This window comes from Schistocerca cancellata, chromosome 4 (assembly GCF_023864275.1).
Source record: "Schistocerca cancellata isolate TAMUIC-IGC-003103 chromosome 4, iqSchCanc2.1, whole genome shotgun sequence".
Classification (NCBI taxonomy): Eukaryota; Metazoa; Arthropoda; class Insecta; order Orthoptera; family Acrididae; genus Schistocerca; species Schistocerca cancellata.
Window position 1 is genome coordinate 556,402,003 of NC_064629.1, and position 21,793 is coordinate 556,423,795.

Here is a 21,793-nt window from a genome sequence, read left to right on the forward strand (position 1 = left end):
GTGTGATATCAAAAGGCTAATGTTTTGTCCTTGATATTTATCCCCTTTTATAGCTAATCTGGCCCACACATGTGAAATATAGCTAAAGCCACCACTGCTACTAGGGCCAACAATCACTGCATATTTCCGTTTTGCGTGGGAAAAACTGGCGCAGTCATCTCATAGCAGACGTATCGACGCGTTACGAATCGAACCGTTTCCGATGGATACTTCGGCAGCAGTTGTCAACGATTTTGCGCATGCGTAAGAATTCTCAAACAACTGGAAGGGTTCTGTCTTCGTATTATAGGCTGTGCTGTGTGCTTTGGAGGTGTGGTAGCGCCATTGTGGTTGTTTAGATTTGTAGGGGAAGAGAGGTATGTAGACGAAAGACAGATTCATGTGTAAAATTCAGTTTGTGCTGCGCGTTGTGAGTGGTTTTTATAAGCAAGGTAAACATCCTTGAATTGATATATATTTTTATCTTCTCTTTTTAAGTCCTGCAGAACTTGCTACCTTTAGTGAATGGCCTTTAGTCTTACGTTAAGCTTGAAGATATTTGTTCTGATGATAAGATTTTACTATTTTTTGGCTCTTCTCCGTATCTTACTGTCTCGTGCGAATTGGCTTTCAGTAAAACTTAAGTTGGTTGGTTACGGGAGGCCAGCAGGGAATCAATATGCAAAGTTACTTTTCTCTAAATCTCATTTTTATGTTTTATTTCGATACTAACAGAAAATTGCTGTGCTGATGTGAGCATTACTTTTAATTTGTTAAGTAATCAGTATTGAAGAATTTGAAAGTGTTAATAAACTTAATTATTCTTCTTTGATACATAAACAAACGGCGTGACATACGAAATTTTCTAACGTCATTAGGCGTCGAAGTTCATAATATTAAATTGGGTGATATAATAAGACAAGTAATATTATCCACGTACTACTGAAATTAAAGACATATTTGTATGTTTGAGCAAGACTGAAGGTAGCGTCGACAAAACTTGCTCTGCGATAATTGTGTGCTGTCAAAATTCTTAAAGGATCAAAGATAACAGGGTAGTTAATGACGACAGGTTATTATTATTATTATTATTATTATTATTATTATTATGTCACACCACTACGATATTGTCTTGTGATGTACCTAATTGAGAGTAAAGTCATTCATAAACAATGTCACATAGTAGGAAAATGTTTATAGAACGAAAATGCATAACTCAATAATTCGTATAAATATATTCAGTGTGTTATCTCCTAATCGTGTGTAGAGCGTAAAACATACAAACGGATCTCTCAGAAACTGGGAAACCCCAGCAGAAACATTATTTATACGCAGGACATGGTAAGCACAATTTTTAAAAATATCAGTTTTGTACTATCCTTCGATCATTCTGTTGACAGTCTGCCACTTTAATGTTCATGGCGTGCTGTCATTAAGAAACAACTTTTTATTAATATACATGTATTACTTCTTTCGCTCACAAGTTCATTTTTATTTTACAAGTTCTTTAAGTATCAAATGCGTTGTAACATCTCCAATTATTTCTAATTTCATACAGTAATATCCGGATAAATTTCTTTGTGATTAGTTTGATTAATAAAATTTGGAAGGAGATTCACACCATCAGCTGACACCCTTTGATACGCATCACACCTCTGTGGAATTGCAGTAAGTGAAATATTTGAACAGATCTAGATATTAGACTTCCTGGTCTAGCTATAGCTGTAATTTCAGTGTAGTCTTTGTACTTATGTGTTTGTACAATAGATGGCCTCGCCCAGTTGCTAAGAGTGTTATTTTTCCAATTATATCAGCTAGTTGACTAGTTTCGAACTACTCTGTTGCAAAACACAGTTACTGAAATCCACCTTTTGTGTTGTATTTTTAAGGAGGCAACCTTGTAAATTAGCTTATGACGTGTTTTTTTGTTTTGTTTTTTGTGTTGTAAGCAATACGCTTGTGTGTGTGTGTGTGTGTGTGTGTGTGTGTGTGTGTGTGTGTGTGTTTCCTAAAGAAGGCATTACCTTTTTATTTTATTGAACTGCTCAAGATTTACTCTAAGGCTGTTTGATGGAAGGTTACTTGTATCTCACTGTTGGATTTTATTTCAAGGTCTATTGCACCTTACCACATTCCTCTTCATGCAGTTTTCCTTGTGTTGCTGAAAAGGACTAAAATTTAAAAATGTACTCTGTTGTGCTGTGTGGTTTTACTTTCATCACAATGTGGGTGATATAAAAGATCTGCACTTCATATACATTTTGAACTATAATGTGAGATTTGAAGAGTGCTGAAAGGTTAGGATGTTCAGGTTATTTTAATCATGATATGCTCATTAAATTAAAATCCTGAAACTGTGATCAGTATTTCATCAAAAAACTTGGCGAACTTTTTCCTGCTGGTAGGTACCACATTGTAATTGGTTCTTTGTGACAGTATTTTTGCAAGAGACTAAATAATGTCTTACTGTTCTTAGTGGTGGGCCCATGAAAAAGTTATTAGACATAGGGCTCCAATTTGGTACTGATTAATTAACACCTGGGGTAAGTTGCCCATGAAAATAAATATTAGGCATGGGCAATAATTTCATGATCCATTATCACGTAGTTGGATGATCATTGTGTAGGAAACGGTTCTAGTATTGTCTTTGTGAACATTAATGTTTAGCTTGATGAGTTATGATACAGTATAAGAACCACATACATAGGTCACTGATATGTGGGATAGGAAATTAATGTCACATCTTAACTCCTTAATCAAAGATTCCTTGTCCTGGAGATGGCGAGGAATGGTGGGATGTGTATAATGAATATATAAAAGAGAAAGAGAAGTGAAAATGGTTTTAACTGTCTGATAGGAAGCATTACACACACACACACACACACACACACACACATGGTTGTGGCATATGGACAGTAATTTTAAGAGAAGTATGTATATACTGAGATTAAATTCTTCACGTAGTAAATAGCCACTTCGGTTGACCTGAGTACGTTTATTTGAAGCTGTAATCAATCATATTAACGGCTTGTTGTTTCATTTGCCATCAGAAGTGCTTTTCACAATAAAGCAGAAAAACAAAATAACTAGATTTTGTGAGACCAATGCAAACGTAATGTAAAAGTATATATAATCTCTGTTTTGCTCACTTTGTGAAGTATTGTATTTCAAGGGTTTAATTTTATGCTACCAGTCAGAGGAGTTGTCTATAAATTAATGTTGAATGTTAATCAACTGACTAGATGCATCATTAATTTATTCAGAAAGCAAATCTGCTGAAATAGTAAGATAGCTCAGTTCTAGTGCAGTAATGATATGTTTAATTGTGGTGCTATGAACAGATAATGTGCTATTAATGTGTGTTGTGAGAAGGAAATTAAAAATGAGCAATTATTTGGCTTCCAAAATATAGTAACTGTTCAGAACGTTATCATTTGTTTTTTTCACTGAAGTATTGAGTGAGGAGGCACAGCGGTAAGACACTGCAGCCTCATTTGCAAGGATGGTGATTAAAATCCCCATCCAGACTCATATTTTCCCATGGTTTCAGTAACACACGTTAGACAAATCCTTGGATTCCTCTTTCAAGAGAGACTGAACAATTTCCTTCCCTAATCAAAGTTTGTCATCAGTTGCTAATGAAGTCACCATTGATTGGACATTAAACCTTAATCTTCCTTTTGTGTAATAAAACAGCTTCCAAAGAGGTGACCAATTAAATATTTTGAGATTCTCGGCCCCCCCCCCCCAAGATGTTCTTTATATGAACTGATCAAAGTAGGTGAAAAATATCATATGTTAATATACTAATACCCTCCTTTGTTCTCTGCTCTTCAGTATAATTCTTACCAGTATAACAGTATTAAAATAATTTGTGAACACATGAAAAGTGATCAATAATTATTCATAAAGTACCTCTTGAAATGGACTCGGTGTGAAGTTTAAAGTAGTGAATAGATTCAAATAACTTAAGGGTTTAATGCCGGGTAACGTCGTCAACCACCGCCGATATTTCGACAGGAGCACACCCTGCCATTCTCAAGGCATAAATGCGATGAGGAAGAATAGGTGTTAGATACATGCAGTGAGGCAATTAGCCTCATATTTCATGTGCTTAATTCTTATGAAAAAGTTTTTTTGCTTTTCATGAATTATATCGGGCACAGACTAACACAATACCAATAAAGAGAGTATTTGATATAGTCGTTGGCTTTGGGCAGTTACATAGGAAATGTGACACACATTGTAAACATATTGACTATATCATGTTATCAGTGACAAATTTTTCAAGCAGACTAAGCTACTAATCAGTCTGTCACCACAACCAGGTCATTTGCTTTCACGTACATGCTTGGAGAAACTGACACACACATCACAGTGAATGTCAGTGTGTCTGTATGAGACACGCTCCAAAATTGTGTGCTAAGGTCCTACTCTCTAAAGGAAGATAACCTTGGTGACTAGAGGGCTATGGGTGGAGTGGTACATACCACACTTCTGGTCTACTCACTAGTTTGAAATTATATAGATTTGTTTTGAGGCTTTTGAACACTTTTCCTAGGGGTTGTGTTCTACAGTCTGGATCTGAAGAGGAAATATATCTTCATAACAGAGGCCAAGTCACACATTCAGCCCCAAATTTCATCATCATCATCTATTGACCTTTCTTTCTCTTCATCTGTCCTTGCAGATATTGCAGATTGGGGAAATGAACACTGATATTCACTCTAGTGATCACTTGCCAGGCAGAAGAGGACGTGAAAGGAGCTTGCCAAAATTTGTGCTCAGTGGAGCAAGCTGGACAGCACAGCCTCACAAACACGAAACACTATTTGACAAAACAAAAGTTTTGCCCCCAGGCTTCCGCTTAATGGGACTCTACAATTAAAGGGGCCGTACAAATAAGAATGTGTGAGAAAATTTTAAATTGTGATGGTGAATATAATCTTAGTGGCAGATGGAACTGAGCTCTCGCTGCAGAGAAGAGCCATAGATAATAGTTGCAATGTTTATGCTATGGTGGGAGCGGTTGCACCACCAGTGCAGTGTTGACCCCATCTGCAACAGCATGACGTAACTACCAGTCTATCAGAAGCTGTCCTTGGGCTGTATAAGGCCACCACAGCAGCAATTTTGACAGTCAGTTGCTCGTGATGATCACTATGGTGGAAATCATCGAAAGCTCAAGATTGTACCCTGAATTGATGTGACAAGAAGTCCGTGAATGTTTTATACAACAGTGCTGTCGTGGAAGACATGGTTCTCATATGGATGTTGTATAGACTGCTGGTTGGGTAGAACACAAAGAAAGTGCGTGGTGGATCTGAGTGAAGTGTAATCTACAATACCTTGAGAAACATGTACTAACCTGTCGTCACATGGAATTACTGTCACACTGCAGTAAGGTATAGTTAGGTAGCACTGTGTGGGTTAAAGATTGGACTATCAGGAGAAAACCCAGCAGCCTTTCTGTTCATGTATGAAAGCACAGTGAAAAATTAAAGTGAGCAGAAAAATGTATTGACAAGAGTATGAGAGCCAATGAGGATGGTCTCCAGTAAAGGTAGGTAACCTACCTCAGCCATAATGAGTGATTGGGCTATTTTAACTTGTGGAGCTGATAAATAGTATGGCATGATTGGCTGGGAGTCTCTCAAAATGGTTGTTTAGCTGCATAGTGCACATCTATTGGATGCAACTTTCGCAGCTACCCCACTAAGTCTACTGGGGATAGGGCACCTACAGTTTAATGTAGAATTCAAACCATGTGCTGTACCTGGCATATCTAGTCCTCAACAATGGAAAACTCAACATATCTTTTCTTGACTGAGAGCTGTAGGCTAGGTTAAAGGCAGAATGAAAAATTTTACAGTCCCACTGGGATTCGATCCCATGACTTTTGGGTTTCCAAGCATACATGTTACCTCTAGACCATGGAGTCGGACACAGTGGCTGTTACTGCAAAGGCAATAGCTAATTGTTTCCATAGCATAACATTTGATGGCAACAAATATCCCACATTTTTATGCCATAAAGAAACTGTGGGGAGGCTGCTGATGGCATTTAGTTCATTCAGTTGAGAAGAATGTAATGGGCACTTCTGTTTGTGGGAACTGGAAAATACGTTTGTGCTGCTACAGTTACAGCTTCAGTTATATTTATCAAAATGACCCGTCTGTGATCTTCTCAACTGCATACGGTCAAAGGAACTATATCCAGGTTCATAGAGGGGATCCATAACAATATCCCATGATTGAAAGGCAACATAGCCGTAAGCCATGACAGTGTAAGAAGCTGATCATGACAGAATTTTCGTCATGATAAAGAACCATCAAGACCTCCCAGACTTTGACTTCTTACTATCCTCTTTTTCTTCGTTACAAAATTTGTATAAACAAGTAAATTTTATGGATGATGGGCTATTTGTCAGCAATCAGGCCTGTTACTATATTCTATGAAACTATTCCAAGTGGTATTGACAGAAAGGTTGTTAGGTTACCCCACAGGTTAGAAAGTGGGCTATATGTTTCAGCATAGATATTAATGATAAATTAAATACATGTGTCCGACGTGGAACTTGTCACTTTTATTTGCAAAACAGCAACTAAGTTAGATAAGAAATTATATCTTTGTAACAAACTGCTAAAGTGTATGTACTGTACACCATACTCTTAGCTGTGTGCTGCTGTTGGCAATTTGTTTCTGTTGGTTGTAGTCAGTCGAGTGATACTATATGTTAAGACAATGCGTATCATTGAATCTAATTATTTCCTTTTCAGGATATGCAAATAAAATTCTTTCTGGGATGGAGAGCAGGAAGAAAACTCGATGGGTTGACACTGCCCTGCAGTGTAGCCCAGGGCCAAGGTTAGGTTGGAATATGACAATTTGGTTGAATTGGCAAAGCCAATGAATGCTAACACAAAAATACGACTGCCATAATAGATTGATATGCAGTGTAGCAATAAATTATGTTTGTAACTTACTTTTATTTCTGATTTTGTCAAAAATTTTGATGGTGTAGTTAAATTCCAACCTAAAAAAATACCAGAAAACTGAATTTATGAACCATAGGGAATTATGAATGAACATTGAATGGCTACAACAACTGACAAGTGATTTGTTGTGTTCACTTCCCATCATTCTTCTTGCCAACAGTAGCACACAGCAGAAAATACACAGTACATTGTAAATTCACTTTTACTGCATTTTAGGTTAAATACTATGTATAGCATATTCAGCTCTGTGTTCCCTTACAGTTTTTCACTAAATTGTACAACAGACTTAATGAGGTATATTTACTGTTAATTTTGAATTAGAGTGACTGCTCCTTTCTGTACAGAGTTTCTTCTGTCACAATTCAGACAAATTAAGGCAGATGAAATAGCATTAAAATAAATCAATATTACTTCATTGTTGGACTATAATAGGTACATATGACACTAATTTCTGGTGTATGTGGACTCTCATCTGATGGTAGATAATGTGTAAGCCATCTCTCTATGCCATTTTGTAGTCGTCAGTTGACACCTAGCTCCTTCTGAAATCAGTAGTTAGCGAGGGGCTGTAGATTGTCATGTTCCTGGTGAGCAGCTTAAGGCTCCATTATTATTTGTAGATTGGTCGTGAAGTAATACTGTTTCCCAAAGTTTAAATGACTGTATGTGGAATTGACTTAGCTAGTGTGAGTACATGAAATCACAATGGGGGATAATTCGTCTATGACATAAATTATCCCCAATTCCTGATTCTTTTGATAATTTTTTTTTCCTTTTTTTTAGAATTTCAGGCTTGTTCATATCGTTTAACACAGAAGAAAGAAGACATACAAGAATGACTGGATTTCTTGCTGGAAAAACACATTTCATAGCTATTTAGTCAAGATAGTAACCATTTGCTTCTACTGTAAATTTCTTGTGTTATACTCTCAGGATATAAATGCGTTGCAAATTCAAATCGTTCATTTTAAATAAGTTTCATTTTGGTTCATCTTAAAACTTCTACACATCAGTTTTCAATTTCTTATAGCATGTAAATTTCTTCAGAAAATAAGAAAACTAAGTTCATTTTTTTCCTTCAAATGACTCTTATTGTATCATAGTTCATTGGCCACCAGTGCCTAAAATAATTGCATTCACCAGCTTTTATATAAAACACCCAAACACAATACAATAAATATTCTGTAACTTTCTACTTATAGATGGGTACTAACATTTTCTTTGCATCACATTGCAGGGTTTATTTGCAGTAAATGATTATTTCTTTCATCTCAGTTCTGCAGTGGAGAACAAGGTATACCTTGACAAATCTTCTGCTGTCTTCTTGCAAATGCAAATTCTGCCTCATTGAGAGAAAAGCACAGCACCATGTTGCCACAGATCACAGAAACACTATACATAGCATGAATATATTGAAGTGTAAATATCGTAAATGTGCTTGCTCATCTTACGTTGAATATCTGTAATAATTGTAACTATGAATTTGCTGTGGCACCCATTGGTTCTTTTTTTAAGGCTGTAAATGACTTCAGAAGAAAGATGGATGTTAAATAAACTCCTAATTCCATTTTAGTACCCATTTTTCTTCAGTTACAGCACTTTTTGTGCATGATTCTGTGGCACCAGGAACTGAGAAGCAGTGCCATAGTGTCAACATATTTTATAGCCCTCAAATCAAGAACTCGTGTTTACTTGTATCTACATATTTTAAGTGATGGTATGGTGGAAACCAGAAATAATACAAAACTATGTGGCTGAAGCGATACCACAGTTTGTGGCACTGGCAGCATCAAGTTAAAGGAAGTTGGTTTTCTTTTATTTTTAAGGACAATGAGGTCTTTTGTACAACGTACTACTCCTATGTCAAAGCTTAACAGTCTCACTATGAAATTGTTTGATGGTAAAGGTGCAATTTGTATGTTGTGGTAGTGAACATGCCAAAGTTCTCAAACCGAAGGTAACATGAGCACTTCATTATAGGTATGCACCAGTTGTCTAGGGTGAGTGATGGTGTGACATTTATTATTATTATAATATTATTGTTATTATATGGTTCTGTTTTGAGTGAAATGAATGGTATATAGTTGTAAATAGTACAAAATACTACTGCCGTCGATTTCACCTGGTGCAGCTGCAGACACTATGCAGCCAAAAGTGAAAGCACGGTTCACGCTCTTTGTTGTTTGATTTTCAATTTTAAGACTTACGGCTACCTCAGCCTCTGTCAGGCCCTATAGTGCATTTAAAATATGTTTCAGCTTTTGACAGTTAAGTACGGAGTGAGTGAAGGGAAGCGTAGTTGCCAGAGTGAGCTGGTGCGTCAGCAGGTGACCACAGTATAATGCCAGGCCTCCTAGGCATGAAACCTGTCAGGCTTGCTTGCCTGCGCCAACAGAAAGCCACCCAAACTGACCGATCTGTGATCTTTCTCACACGTTTTTAAAGAAACTATTTGGTTATAAACTCTAATACTCACATATCTTATTGCTTAATTCGTCAGCTTTGTGATGAACCAGCTATCATTTCGTTAATCGTCACTGTTATTGTGATATTTCGATAGTGGGTAAACTACTGCAAGAAATTCTTTGTTTCCAGAGAAAAAGAGGTATCACTATGAATTTGTGTTTGTTGTATGAGAGGTTACATGTTGCTGTGTATTAAATGTAGATGATATGTTGAATTATTCTTTAAACTTGTAAAGATTTCGCCATCTGTTTCCAATTTCAAGAAAATGTAACATGTAAAACGCTCCGTGACAAACTTGTGTGTCAGTGTAAAAACTAGAATAAAATATTCACAAATTCCTCGTATCTCATAAATGGTTTCAGGTATCCAAACAAGATATTTGCAAATGATAGCGTGCAAAGACGAGAGTGTTTTGCCATACAATCAACATGCAAAACTTCCATGTCTACCTCCATATTCAAACGACTACAGATTTTTTTTCAGTGAAATAATGTAATTATTGAGAGCCATCGATAGCTGGTGAAACGAGAACTGCTGTGGATTTTGTGACAGTATAAATGAGGACGTTAGGACTTTATTTTTATACTAAAATTTTGCTGTTTCATAAACTATTGACTTGACTAGAACTCAGTTGTTTGTTTCATAAAACACTATTTCAGGATTATGTTGGAATTTCAATTGCATTGGAATGTTAGTGAGACGAATATTTCTGAACTGCACTGTGTTTTGACAAAAGAAGCAGATTTTGACATGACACAAAGAGAAGTTAGTATTCATCAAGACTCACCACAGTCCTTCATGAATCAATGTCTCCTCAACTGCCTTCTGGGCATGGCTAACAGATAGAGACCAGTCATGTTGTGCAACATTTTCAGTGGCTTCTTTCATCAGCGTTTCATCCTCACTGAGCGTTAATTTCTTGTTGTTTTTTGCCACATTATTTTTCACCTAGACCGATATACTCCGTTGGATTTAATTGAGCATGATATGGAGGAAGCCTGATTAAACTATTCCCTTTACTGTTAGCCAGTTTGTCGGCTCGGTAGCATGAAGTTTTGGCTGGTACAGCACCAAAAGTTTGATTTCCTTTGCCTTATACATGCTAGGATCACCTTTGTTTTGTGGAACATTTCTTTGTACCCACAAAATCTCCGCTTTCCTTCATGGCATTGTTGGAGTTTAATGCATCACAACAGATTGGTAATCCATTTTGGTCATTACTATCGTTGGACTTCGAGGAATCTTTTGCAGCAGAATGTTGTCTTTCCAGCCCGTGAACGTGTTCTCTGATGACACTTTTATTGAAAATTTAGTATTCAGATGTACTGCACTGTTGTTATTGCAATGCCAGCACAAAACATTTGTTCATAATACCTGAGGGCTACAGAATGCTTAAATGCCAGAAAATACGTCGTTACAGTGAGAGCTGACAAACGTTGATGCATCTAATGTGTGCTGTTTATTCATCTAATTTTAAACCCACTATATAGGTAGTTGCAAGAGAGAAGTAACAAGGTACCTTGACTAGCGTTTTCACTTTGCAATTCTAGCAGGGGAAGCATTATTGGGGCCATGTGCAGCGGTCTTTTGGCACACTGGGCCATATAAAGTGTTGAGTCTCCGGTGCCATGGTACCACCGATGACTGGATGACTAGGTCATGTGAGGACTTGGAGAACTGGTGGGATGGTGAAGGGGATAAGTACAACAGGAGGGGGATCCAAATGTTGTTCTAATAGCTGTTTTGTATATATCCTCAGTGGTTACTGGGAACTGATTCTAGACTTTGACAAAGTCTAGAGTGGAAAAAAACATACAATCGGTAAGATGATAATATGCGAGACCTCTTAGTGTCGCACTAAGTAGCATTGCGGGTCTGCCTAAGTGTCTAGTGCCATGTGATTGCTTCACATCAACCAACGATCTGGCTTTTTGGCAGCTTTGAGAGAAACTCGGGTATATTTAAAAAAAAAAAAAACTATGGGTGCAATTGGATATTTTTTCATATTGATAATAAAATAGTTCACTTTATATGCCTCTGATAAATTTATTCAAAATTCTAACCTATTCTTACAACTACTTTATTAGTGCGTCATTTCTTGCTGTGCCAGCACTGCATCCATTGGCACAATCTTCTTTACCTAAGGGCTTATTTTGTCAAAATTGAGAAATAATGTAGGAGAGAAAAGACGAGAGAAATTAGTGAAGATCTATAAATACACATCTCAGTTACATGGTGACCACTGCCTATGTTTGATGTCAATAAGCAACAAACACTCACAGATGACAAGTGGCAGCACTGGCAGTGGAGGGTGTATAAAGCACGATGCGGAAATCAGTGCAGTTGTTTCATAATGTGGAAATAGAGTGATTTATCTGATGTTCAAAAGGGCATGATCATTGGCTTTTGGGCCTAGGGTGGAAGCATTTCCAAAACTGCTAAGTTTGTAAACTGTTTGTCTGCGACTGTGGTTAAAGTGTACCGTGCATGGCTAAATGGCGCTATTCAAGACTGGTGCCAAGGAAACTGTGGTGCACCGTGGGCTACGCATTGATGAGTGAAAAACAGCTGAAGAAATGTGTACAGGGCAAATAGATGGGCAACTGTTGAGTAACTGATGGCCCAGATGAACCCAGGGAGTAAAAACACTATCTCCTCAATACCTGTTCAGCCAACGTTGCTGCATATGGGCTTCCGCAGCAGGCACCTGGTTCATGGACCCATGTTGGCTGCTGTTCATTGACAACAAAGGCCCCAATTTGCATGCCAGTATCACAAGCAGATGTCTCCTGAGTGGCGACAGGTAACCTTTTGAGAAGAGTCACATTTTATGTGCCATCCGACAGATTGCCATTTCCGTATATGTCATGAAACACCTAAAAGCAAACACCTTGCAACCAGGCGGGAAAATAAGGGTCTGGGGATCGTTTTCACAGCATTCCCTGGCTGATCTCATCATTCTGAAAGGCACAGTGGATCAACACATGTATGCTTCTATTGTTGGGGACTATGTCCAACCCTTACATACAATTTGTTTTTCCTCAGCATGACTGCATATGCCAGCATGTCACACAGCGTGCAGTGTACTTACACGGTTTCAAAAGCAACAGGATGAGTTTACTGTACTCCCCTGGCCGCCAAACTTCCAGATTTGAACCAAATCAAGAATCTGTGGGGCCACTTCGATCCGGCTGTTCTTGTCGTGGGTCCACAACCGAGATACCTATCGCAGCTGGCCATGGAACTGAAGTTAACATGTCCAGCTAATGAAGGAATATATGGGCCTAAAGATTGTGTAGTCACAATTTTTTGCACAGTTCTAAGAGAGAGTGTACCAAACAACATACAAAAAATTCTGACTGGTCAGGTGTGTTAGTACGGAGAGTCTTCTAGAGCTAACTTTTTCATGGTTTTCTCAGGTAACTATAAAACCACAGCTCCTAGTGACAAAAATGTTTCCCAGTACATTAAATTTCATAAAAGAGAGGTCCTATTAAATATTTCTCTGGGACTAATAGTTTCCATCTTGCAGGGGATGGAAAAATCACAAGATTATTAAAAATAATGTTTTAACAGTATGAAATTAATGTTTATTTTTAAATGAACAGAGTTGGGAACAAATATTAAATGTGAGTACCATGCCTAAGTGCAGTAGAGGGGTATTAAGCAATAAATTGTGTTCTGTGGGTGTAGTAGGGTGAGGAGGGGATGTGTGGGGTAGAAGCACGAGGGAAGGTAAGTAGGTTGATTATTTCACACACTTACGTCCTTTATCGGTGTGCAACTGTAGATCAAGCAGGCGATTCCCCACTATGTCACAAGAAGCAATTACAGAAATTTTCACAAAGTTATGCAGACCCTCTGTGCGCTTTAGACCCAGTTCATACAGAGATGATGTGGCACAGACAATTGACGGGGATGTAGCACTGTTTCAAGTCACCTCTGTGTTATCAAATGAAGCAATTCACACAGAAGTGGTGTGGCAGTGATGCATCACTTTGTGGCCTGCACCATGTCAGTTTGAACCCATGAGTGGACACTGAAATGATGTGTGGTGGAGATGTTAGTGGTGCACTGTTGTTTTGATTACGATAATCTGAAGTCATCCGAAGCACATCAGAAAAATTACATAGATGAAGTTTAACTACATCTATCTGTCTAGTTAGTTTTTCAGGTCAACTTTTAAATTTTGCATAAAAAATTAAAAAAAAACTGTTTCAGTTTTCATGCGTGTTCTCCGCCATGCAGTCATTCTCATTCAGTTTTGAGGAAATCATTTGGTAAAAAGACGATTTTTTTCACAATTTAGTTTCGACATCACAGTTTGATAGTAAACTGGTTTTATTTTTGTTACTGCCCATAGTTATTGTGATACTCCACAAATATGTGAACCACTGGTAATATTGTGAAGTGTTTGCAGTGAAGAATGTAGTCACTGGACATTTTGTAGTGGTGGATTTTAGGTCACATATTGCTGTTTGTGATATATAGCTAACATATCAAAATTGTTTTTAATGATGGAAAGAGAGACATGATACTTCCTAGTACTGAGTAAATAACATATATATTTTGACGGATGGCCATGACGAGCTATGTCACACCAAACTTGACGTTAAGGCCTCACTATATGGTTTCGTGGTTCCTGTTTCTCTTTCGTATGTGATTTATGTACTTGGTTAGAATCACATTTTAAGTTAACATTGCATTTACAGTTATTTTCATTTTAAAACTATAGAGATAGACAATCCCAAGTCCAACAGCAGAGTTAGAGGTTTATGTTCAGATGAAGATCATATGAAAATAGGAATTGTAAAAACATTTCAGTTTTGAAACTTCCTGGCAGATTAAAACTGTGTGCCCGACCGAGACTCAAACTCGGGACCTTTGCCTTTCGCGGGCAAGTGCTGTACCATCTGAGCTACCGAAGCACGACTCACGCCCGATACTCACAGCTTTACTTCTGCCAGTATCTCGTCTCCTACCTTCCAAACTTTACAGAAGCTCTCCTACGAACCTTGCAGAACTAGCACTCCTGAAAGAAAGGATATAGCGGAGAAGGTAGGAGACGAGATACTGGCAGAAGTAAAGCTGTGAGTACCGGGCGTGAGTCGTGCTTCGGTAGCTCAGATGGTAGAGCACTTGCCCGCGAAAGGCAAAGGTCCCGAGTTAGAGTCTCGGTCGGGCACACAGTTTTAATCTGCCAGGAAGTTTCATATCAGCGCACACTCCGCTGCAGAGAGAAAATCTCATTCGAGAATCATTTCAGTTTTGTTGCTTCTCACTGAATGCTGTCCTGCACTTTGTCTGACACAATAGAGAAACACTCCTAAGACAGTCTGTAAAGATGCTGGTAATGTTTGGGATACATGTTCAGTTCTTTCACTATATGGAATGTGCCATACTTCTTCCCTGTTTTTACGTATAACAGTTGTATCCAATATCTTCTCCACAGCTCAACATTTAAGAGCTACAAAAGATCAAGTGCATCAGTATCTTTGTCTGATGAAGACGACACATTCTGATCCATTCCTGCCTTCACCACCTGCCTGATGCTCCACTGCCAGGTGTCTGCACCATGCTGTTTAGTGTGTTAATTTGTCCTTACGAATCACTGGTGATGCTGTGCGCAGACATGTTCAAGGGGTGTTTACTTTCCAGTGTGCGTTAAAACTTGTAATGCAGATAAGAGTTACTAATAATACAAATACAAGTAATGTACATGGGTGGAAACTGCATGAATTACTGCACACTCTCGTACACTGTTAGATGGTAAATTGATTTTTAGTCATCCTCTATGGTAGCTGTTGTGTTATTCTGGAAATGGCAACTTCCTCCACAATGAGTGCTGTTCTGATTTTCAGTTGAGACACAACTGTACTTCCCCAGCATATACTGTCCTGTTCTCTTATATAACAAACTTCAGTTAGCATGTGTTTATATATAGTGCAGTTATCTTCAGTTTATTAAATGAGTGCCGGCCGCGGTGGCAGAGCGGTTCTAGGCACTTCAGTCCGGAACCGCGTGACTGCTACGGTTGCAGGTTCGAATCTTGTCTCGGGCATGGATGTGTGTGATGTCCTTAGGTTAGTTAGGTTTAAGTAGTTCTAAGTTCTAGGGGACTGATGACCTAAGATGTTAAGTCCCATAGTGCTCAGAGCAATTTGAACCATTCTTAAATGAGTAATTTTTGCGGGTGTTAAATGACCTTTCATGTAAAATACATTTCTTAAACAATGGATGAGATACGTTTAATTTGTGTGTTGTCAGTGACCTGTGTAGTGTTGGTCAGAAAGGGACTGGATTGGTAAATATGACACCTCACTCCTCTCAATCATTGACAGCCTATTGTAAAGCCATATAATAGTGTTGTTATCACTTGTGGTGAATTAATAAATGACTAGAAACTTAGTGCTCTTCTCTCGCTTTCATTATGTCAGTACTGGCAGGTTGCATAAATCTTTTCCTTTCAGGAACTGCTGGCACTTGCAGAGTGGGCTGCACTGAGTTGTCAGCACATAACCACAGTGTTTCTTCAAAGGTGTTTGTGAATATGTGTGATGGAGTGGGACTGATCATGTTCTAGTTTAAAACAGTTATCTGCTGTAATGCATTGCTTGACTTATGTTAAAATATTTTAAGTTCTATTTCACCTACATGACCTACTTCTGTTGTAAAGGAGTGCAATTTATGGGTGTGGGTCTCCTCAGACATTGGAAGAGTTGAGACTAGGGGTGTGATGCATGTGAGACCCGTCATGCTGTGGAAAGTATTCCAGACAGTGATAATGGAAACCATGAAATCAACACTGTTGAATACAGATTGAGAGCATGTTACACTTCTACTAGGCTCTTCAGTGTGGTAGAAAGTTGACAGCTCTGCTGTTGAGCTTTTCTACATAACACACTTAACAACTGCAAAATAGTACTCGCTTAATAAATGGAAAGAACTCCACTATATAAATGTGAGCTTGGTGAAGTTATTTTGTGTACTCACAGAAGAGAACTGGAAAGGAAATGCTGCAGAGGTATAGTCTGTCTGTAAACTGAAAATCGAGGAGCATTCATAGTGGGGGGATGTTGCCTTTCCTGCAAGAACACTACAGCTGCTGTGCAGGATGACTAAGACTCGTTTCCCCTCTGGCGGTGTAAAACAGTGAGCAGAGACTTGCATAGATTCTGTCCATGGGAGTTTCTTGCATTACTGTTACTTGTAACTCATATCTGCATTCCATGTAGTGTTATCGCATTTTGTGGAAAATAAACATCCGTTGGTGTGTCTACAGACAGCATTGACAGTAATACGTAAGGTTATTCGACATACCTTTGTGAGACACCCTGCAGTAGCTTCTTGTGACGTACTGGGGTGGATACTGGAGACTCAGCTGCTCGCTCTTCAATTTATGGACCTATGGAGGAGAGAAGAGCATGAACACAATCCAGCGATCTACCTTCCCTTGTGCTTCTACCCTACACATCTACCACTTCACCCTGTTACACCCCAGGAACCGAATTTATCCCTTTAATACTTGTTTTTAACCCGCTTCATTGAAGATAAACATTAATTTTATACAGTTAAAACAGTGTTTTTAATAATCTGTGATTTTTCCATCTCCTGCAATGTGGAAACTATTAGTCCTAGGGAAAAAATGGATAGGACCTTTTTTGTAGGAACTTTCATGTCATTCAATCTTTTACTGGGAGAAATTTTTGCAAGAAGCTGTGGTTTTAGAGGTGCTGGAGAAAAACATGAAGTTACCTTCAAAACTCTCCCACCGTAATGCTCACATCCTGTCAGTCAGGATTTTTAGTATGTTGTTCAGGAGACTACCTCTTAACAATGTACAAAAAGTTGAGACTATCCAATTTCCCTCCCTCCTTCCCCCCCCCCCCCACCCCCCCCTCTCCAATCTATCTTTATTCGATCTTCACTGACTGGGCTAATGGCTCCACATCCCTGCTGTCGGTACCTTCCGAAACCTTATTGACTGTCTTCATGCATGTCTCGCACTGCAAAAGGTGGTTATTCATTCTTTTGACAGGCGGTCACATTATAATGCGACTGATTCCAAAAAGGAATAAATTGTACTGTACAGTCATAATGATTCTACATCAAGTTAGTTTGCTAAGTGTAAGTGTCATTTAACTGTGTGTCTCATATTGCAAGAAAAGTTAAAATAGAATATCAATAAAATAAATCTTTGTAACAGTTAACAGCTATCTTCAGTAAATATGATGGCTCTTTTTAATTTATGCAATGCCAACTATGCATCATTCTGTATGTTTATTCAGTTTTCATAATTAAATATAATTGGGTCTTTTGCCATTTTTTTAATGGGTTTTTGGGTCGGGTAAAATTATAAAACTACCCTGCTTTTTGGCTAGTACATCAAGGTGCCTTCTGACCGTCATGCTGGTGCCGTATCTGCGTGATATGTTGAATTGAACGCTCTTGAAAGTTTGTTGACAGAAGGGTGTTTTATGTGTAACACTGTTCAACAACAAAATTTTTAAAGAAAAATATGCAATATGTGTAGATTTGGGTACACTGAATTAAAAAATGACAGCTTTTGTTTTTTACCTTCTGTTTTCATGCTATATTTCTGTTTTTTTTTTTTTTCTCTGTTATCTTGTCTTATCAGGTATACAACTGAAATTGCACATGAATGCTGTTTTACGTCATTATAAGGTATGCGTGTTGCAAGATGGGGTGATGACCTTGACCACATCCTCAGATCTAGCGATTGATGAACATGCCCTCCATGTGATATTATCTCAGTGTTTTATTTCTAATTAACACAGTCTGAGATTGCTTGCCTTCCAGAGTGCTCCATTGTGTATTGTAACTTTTACATGAGTTTCAGAATTACTGTGTGGAATCAAGACTGCTTTTATGACCTGCAAATGTGGTAATAACCCCCCAACAATTTGTTTTACTTTTATGGAGGTGCAATTTTTGGACAGAGGAAGCAAACATTGTCACATTCAGTCACTAAAAATCATTTCCTATATTTCAGGTGCTGTGTAGGGAACCAATCAAACTCATGGGCTCCTCATGTTTCTTGTATCATATGTTCATCAATTCTAAATGCATGGCTGGAAGGAAAAAAGTTTCCATGAATTTTGCAGTGCTGGCCTTGTGGTGTGAACCTACAGATCATGTAACAGTTTGCTACTTCTGTTTGGTGCCTCCTCTCAAAGGATTAACAAGAGAAAAGAGCATTGTTCAGTATCTGAATGTACTAAGTGTGGTGTGACCAGTGCCTCATGTAGTGTCTCTTCCAGTTCCAGGTCTTCCACTAGCCACAACAATAACCTTTTCTACTAACAGTGAGAATGAAGACCAGTCAGATACATGCCATCCTTCCACATTTAACGATCCCACCTTTACACCATTGTAATGTAGGGAAATGCACAAAATCAAGCAAAGTTAACTCGATAATCTTGTTAGAGACTAGAACCTTCCAAAAAAAGTCCGAACTATTAGCTTCTAATTTCATGAAGTGGAATCTTCTGAAAGATAAAGCTGTAGTATGTACTATACACCACCATCAAAAGCCACTTGGATAGTTTCTCAACACAACAATTGTAATGACATAATGTATGGATGTTGTAAAAGGTTCTATGCAAGAACTCAATCTTATACAAACAGGACGATTGGAGACTTTTCATAAGTGATTCAAAAATTGATTTGAAAGCCATGCTATTACAAAATGGCTATGTGCTTCCTTCTGTCCCAGTGGCATATGCAGCCCCAGAAAAGGAAAATTACATCACGATGACATGTTTTACATAGCTTCGACTATGATGGGCATCAATGGCTCATGTGTGCCGATTTAAGTCACCGGTAAGCTTATGGGCCTACGAGGTGGTTACAGGAAGTAGGGGAACACGAGGAGGAGTTATAGACATTTTTTCTATTGCTACTAGTTAACATGATTTATTTAAATGTCAAACTTTTCCTAGTAGTACATGTCAGTGCAAGCTTCGGGTATACAATTTGCCTTCAGAATGAAACAAGATCAGATATTAAATAATTTATGCACAATTGTTAAAGAAAGTGTACTTTGTCTGCCTGTTCCCTGAATATGGGGCACACTGAGACAATTGATGGGGAGGAGTGATACAAGGAATATTAAACCTACTCGACATTTACAAGACTGAAATTAATTCCAAAACTGGAAGAAGATTGCTGCCTTTTAATGCCACTTCGAAATTTGGGTTTTGGGAGGATCATCTTAATGTTTCCAATGGGATTTGGAGATACATCTGACACAAGAGGAACAACAAATTTTCCTACTGCTATAGAATTTTTCCTTAAAAAACTAACTTCTGTCACCTTCTTTGTGTCTTTCTTGGTTACTTTTTGAGTAAAGTGAACAACTTGTGTTTTATTTTTGAATTCACTCAAAACATAATAATCATCAGGTTCCCGTCCCAGTTCATAAAACCCTGAAGATCTGTGTGTGGTTCCCATGTTTCATAATCTGAACTGTTACACAGCTCTAATTCTCCTCCTCCTCCTCCTCCTCCTCCTCCTCCTCAGTCTTCTGAAGTCTCTTCAATAAAAAGATTCCTTTCTATAGACTTTTTCCTTGATTCAACAGTTGTAGGCTGCTGTGGTTTCTGCCATGCCTTGGATGTCTGTCTTGCTTCTACAGGGTTCTTTTCTGTATTATCTGTGGCTATGATGCTTATGTCCTGTTTTCTTCCATTCTGTGTATTCTTTCTCTCATCTGCTTTGGGATAGCCTCTTACTTCCTCTGGGGGTTGTAAATGAACCTGCAGAAACTTGTGATTCCCCAACAAGTGTACTTGGAGCTTCTTGTAGTTTGTAATTTGGTTGATGAGACATTGGCTCTCTAGAATTGGAACTGCTGGTTCCTGGTGATATGGATGGTAAAGGTCTGTTAGTGATGGAACTTGGCAAGAAATCTGTTTCACTGAAGATATTGTCATCGTAGGGAAAAATTCCAGAAGACCCCAAATTGCAAAAATTTAAGGTGTTCAAACATAGCAAGAAAAGACTACACAGAAAGAGATTACAAATTATGTTAACACACATAATATAGGCTACATTTTAAGACCACTATTTCTGAACTCTGAAGTTAGGTACTTAAACACGTTACTTGCTGACAAGTGTTAATCGGTTGTCACTTAACATTGGGAACAGCCCACATGCTACACAAAAATGAGCTTTTCTGCACTTGATCTTGCAAGCCACCTTATGAGCAATGCTGTTAAAACTACTGAACTGAACATTTACTAACACTTCTTTACAAAATTTTCTGAAGTTAACAGAACACTGGCTGTATTCCATCCAGGTTGCAGAGGAGAGATGAAGACGAGTAACTTTCTTCAGAAATTCTTAAGGAAAACTATTCATGTAACATGGACCACTGCTTCTCGTTTTCAGAGCAGAAATGTATCCCAGAGTTTGATTCGACATGGAAGACCTAAACTCATTACGATCCTTCTTCACCAAACTGAACACTGCTTCCTCGGCTGACTCACTTCCCTTCATCGGCAGCAATGATGGAAACCATTCTACAAGAAATTCTACAGAAGAAAACTTGGCATCCTCAATTTTAGAAACTTCTGCAAGTTTCGTATGCTTCAGTACTTCATTACTGAGGGGGGGAAATTGTTTGATATAATCGCATGCAGAGCAGAAGCAAGCCCTGACAGATGAAAATAATGTTGATTTGTTTTATCACTAAGTTTCTTCACCAAATTTGTCTGAACGCCAATAACTAGATCATCATTGTCTCTCTCATTCTCAGCAAGATGATACTGAATTTTCTGTAACACTGAACTCTTTATAACTTTAGGTTTAAAAAACCTAAATCTGCTGTAATAGGTTTGTCACTTGTTCTAACAGTTTATGAATTTGAGGGGGAAGCACTCTGAAGTTCAGAATTAAGATTCTCAAATACAGGAATGACAGCACACAGGAAAGCACAGTATGCATTGTTTAAGCCTGAAGAGTGAAACATAAACAGTTTTTCTTGACAGGTTTGAATAATGTTGTTGTTCTTCAGCACAGGAGTTGCAGATTTTGTGGCAGATACAAATCTCTTGGGGGCAACCAATTCTGATGACTCGATAGCCTTCCTCTTTCCATGGTCTTCAGAACCACCAAGCTCAGCTTTTGGGATTGTAAATGATATAAAGCTACTTAATGCACACTGAGCACCAACACGCACCTCATCTTTAAAGAACAAAACTAAAGGATTCCACTGCTCGGACAACAATCTCTGCAGACACTTCCCTATATATATCCATCTTGTGCAGACATATTTTAATACCTTTTTAGTTTCCTTGTTGTGAAGCTCTTAGAACTTCTTACGGTGT

The 21,793-nt window shown here is 38.2% G+C and overlaps 1 protein-coding gene across 5 annotated transcripts in view; it reads left to right on the forward strand.

The window, feature by feature from the left end:
- The first annotated feature begins 250 nt into the window (after positions 1–250).
- Positions 251–21,793, forward strand: part of LOC126183525 (E3 ubiquitin-protein ligase RNF6-like) — a 63,551-nt gene continuing 42,008 nt past the window's right edge. For 2 of the 5 annotated variants that reach the window (XM_049925588.1, XM_049925594.1), the window contains exon 1: positions 277–431. Coding sequence is in view for 1 of the 5 variants with exons in the window: in XM_049925595.1 (XP_049781552.1) it covers positions 380–431; positions 6,759–6,846 (140 nt within the window). In the remaining 4 variants the exon portion in view is untranslated. Of the gene's footprint in view, positions 432–6,758; positions 6,847–21,793 lie in introns of all 5 variants that reach the window. The other 3 variants (XM_049925595.1, XM_049925589.1, XM_049925590.1) reach the window with 3 other exon arrangements.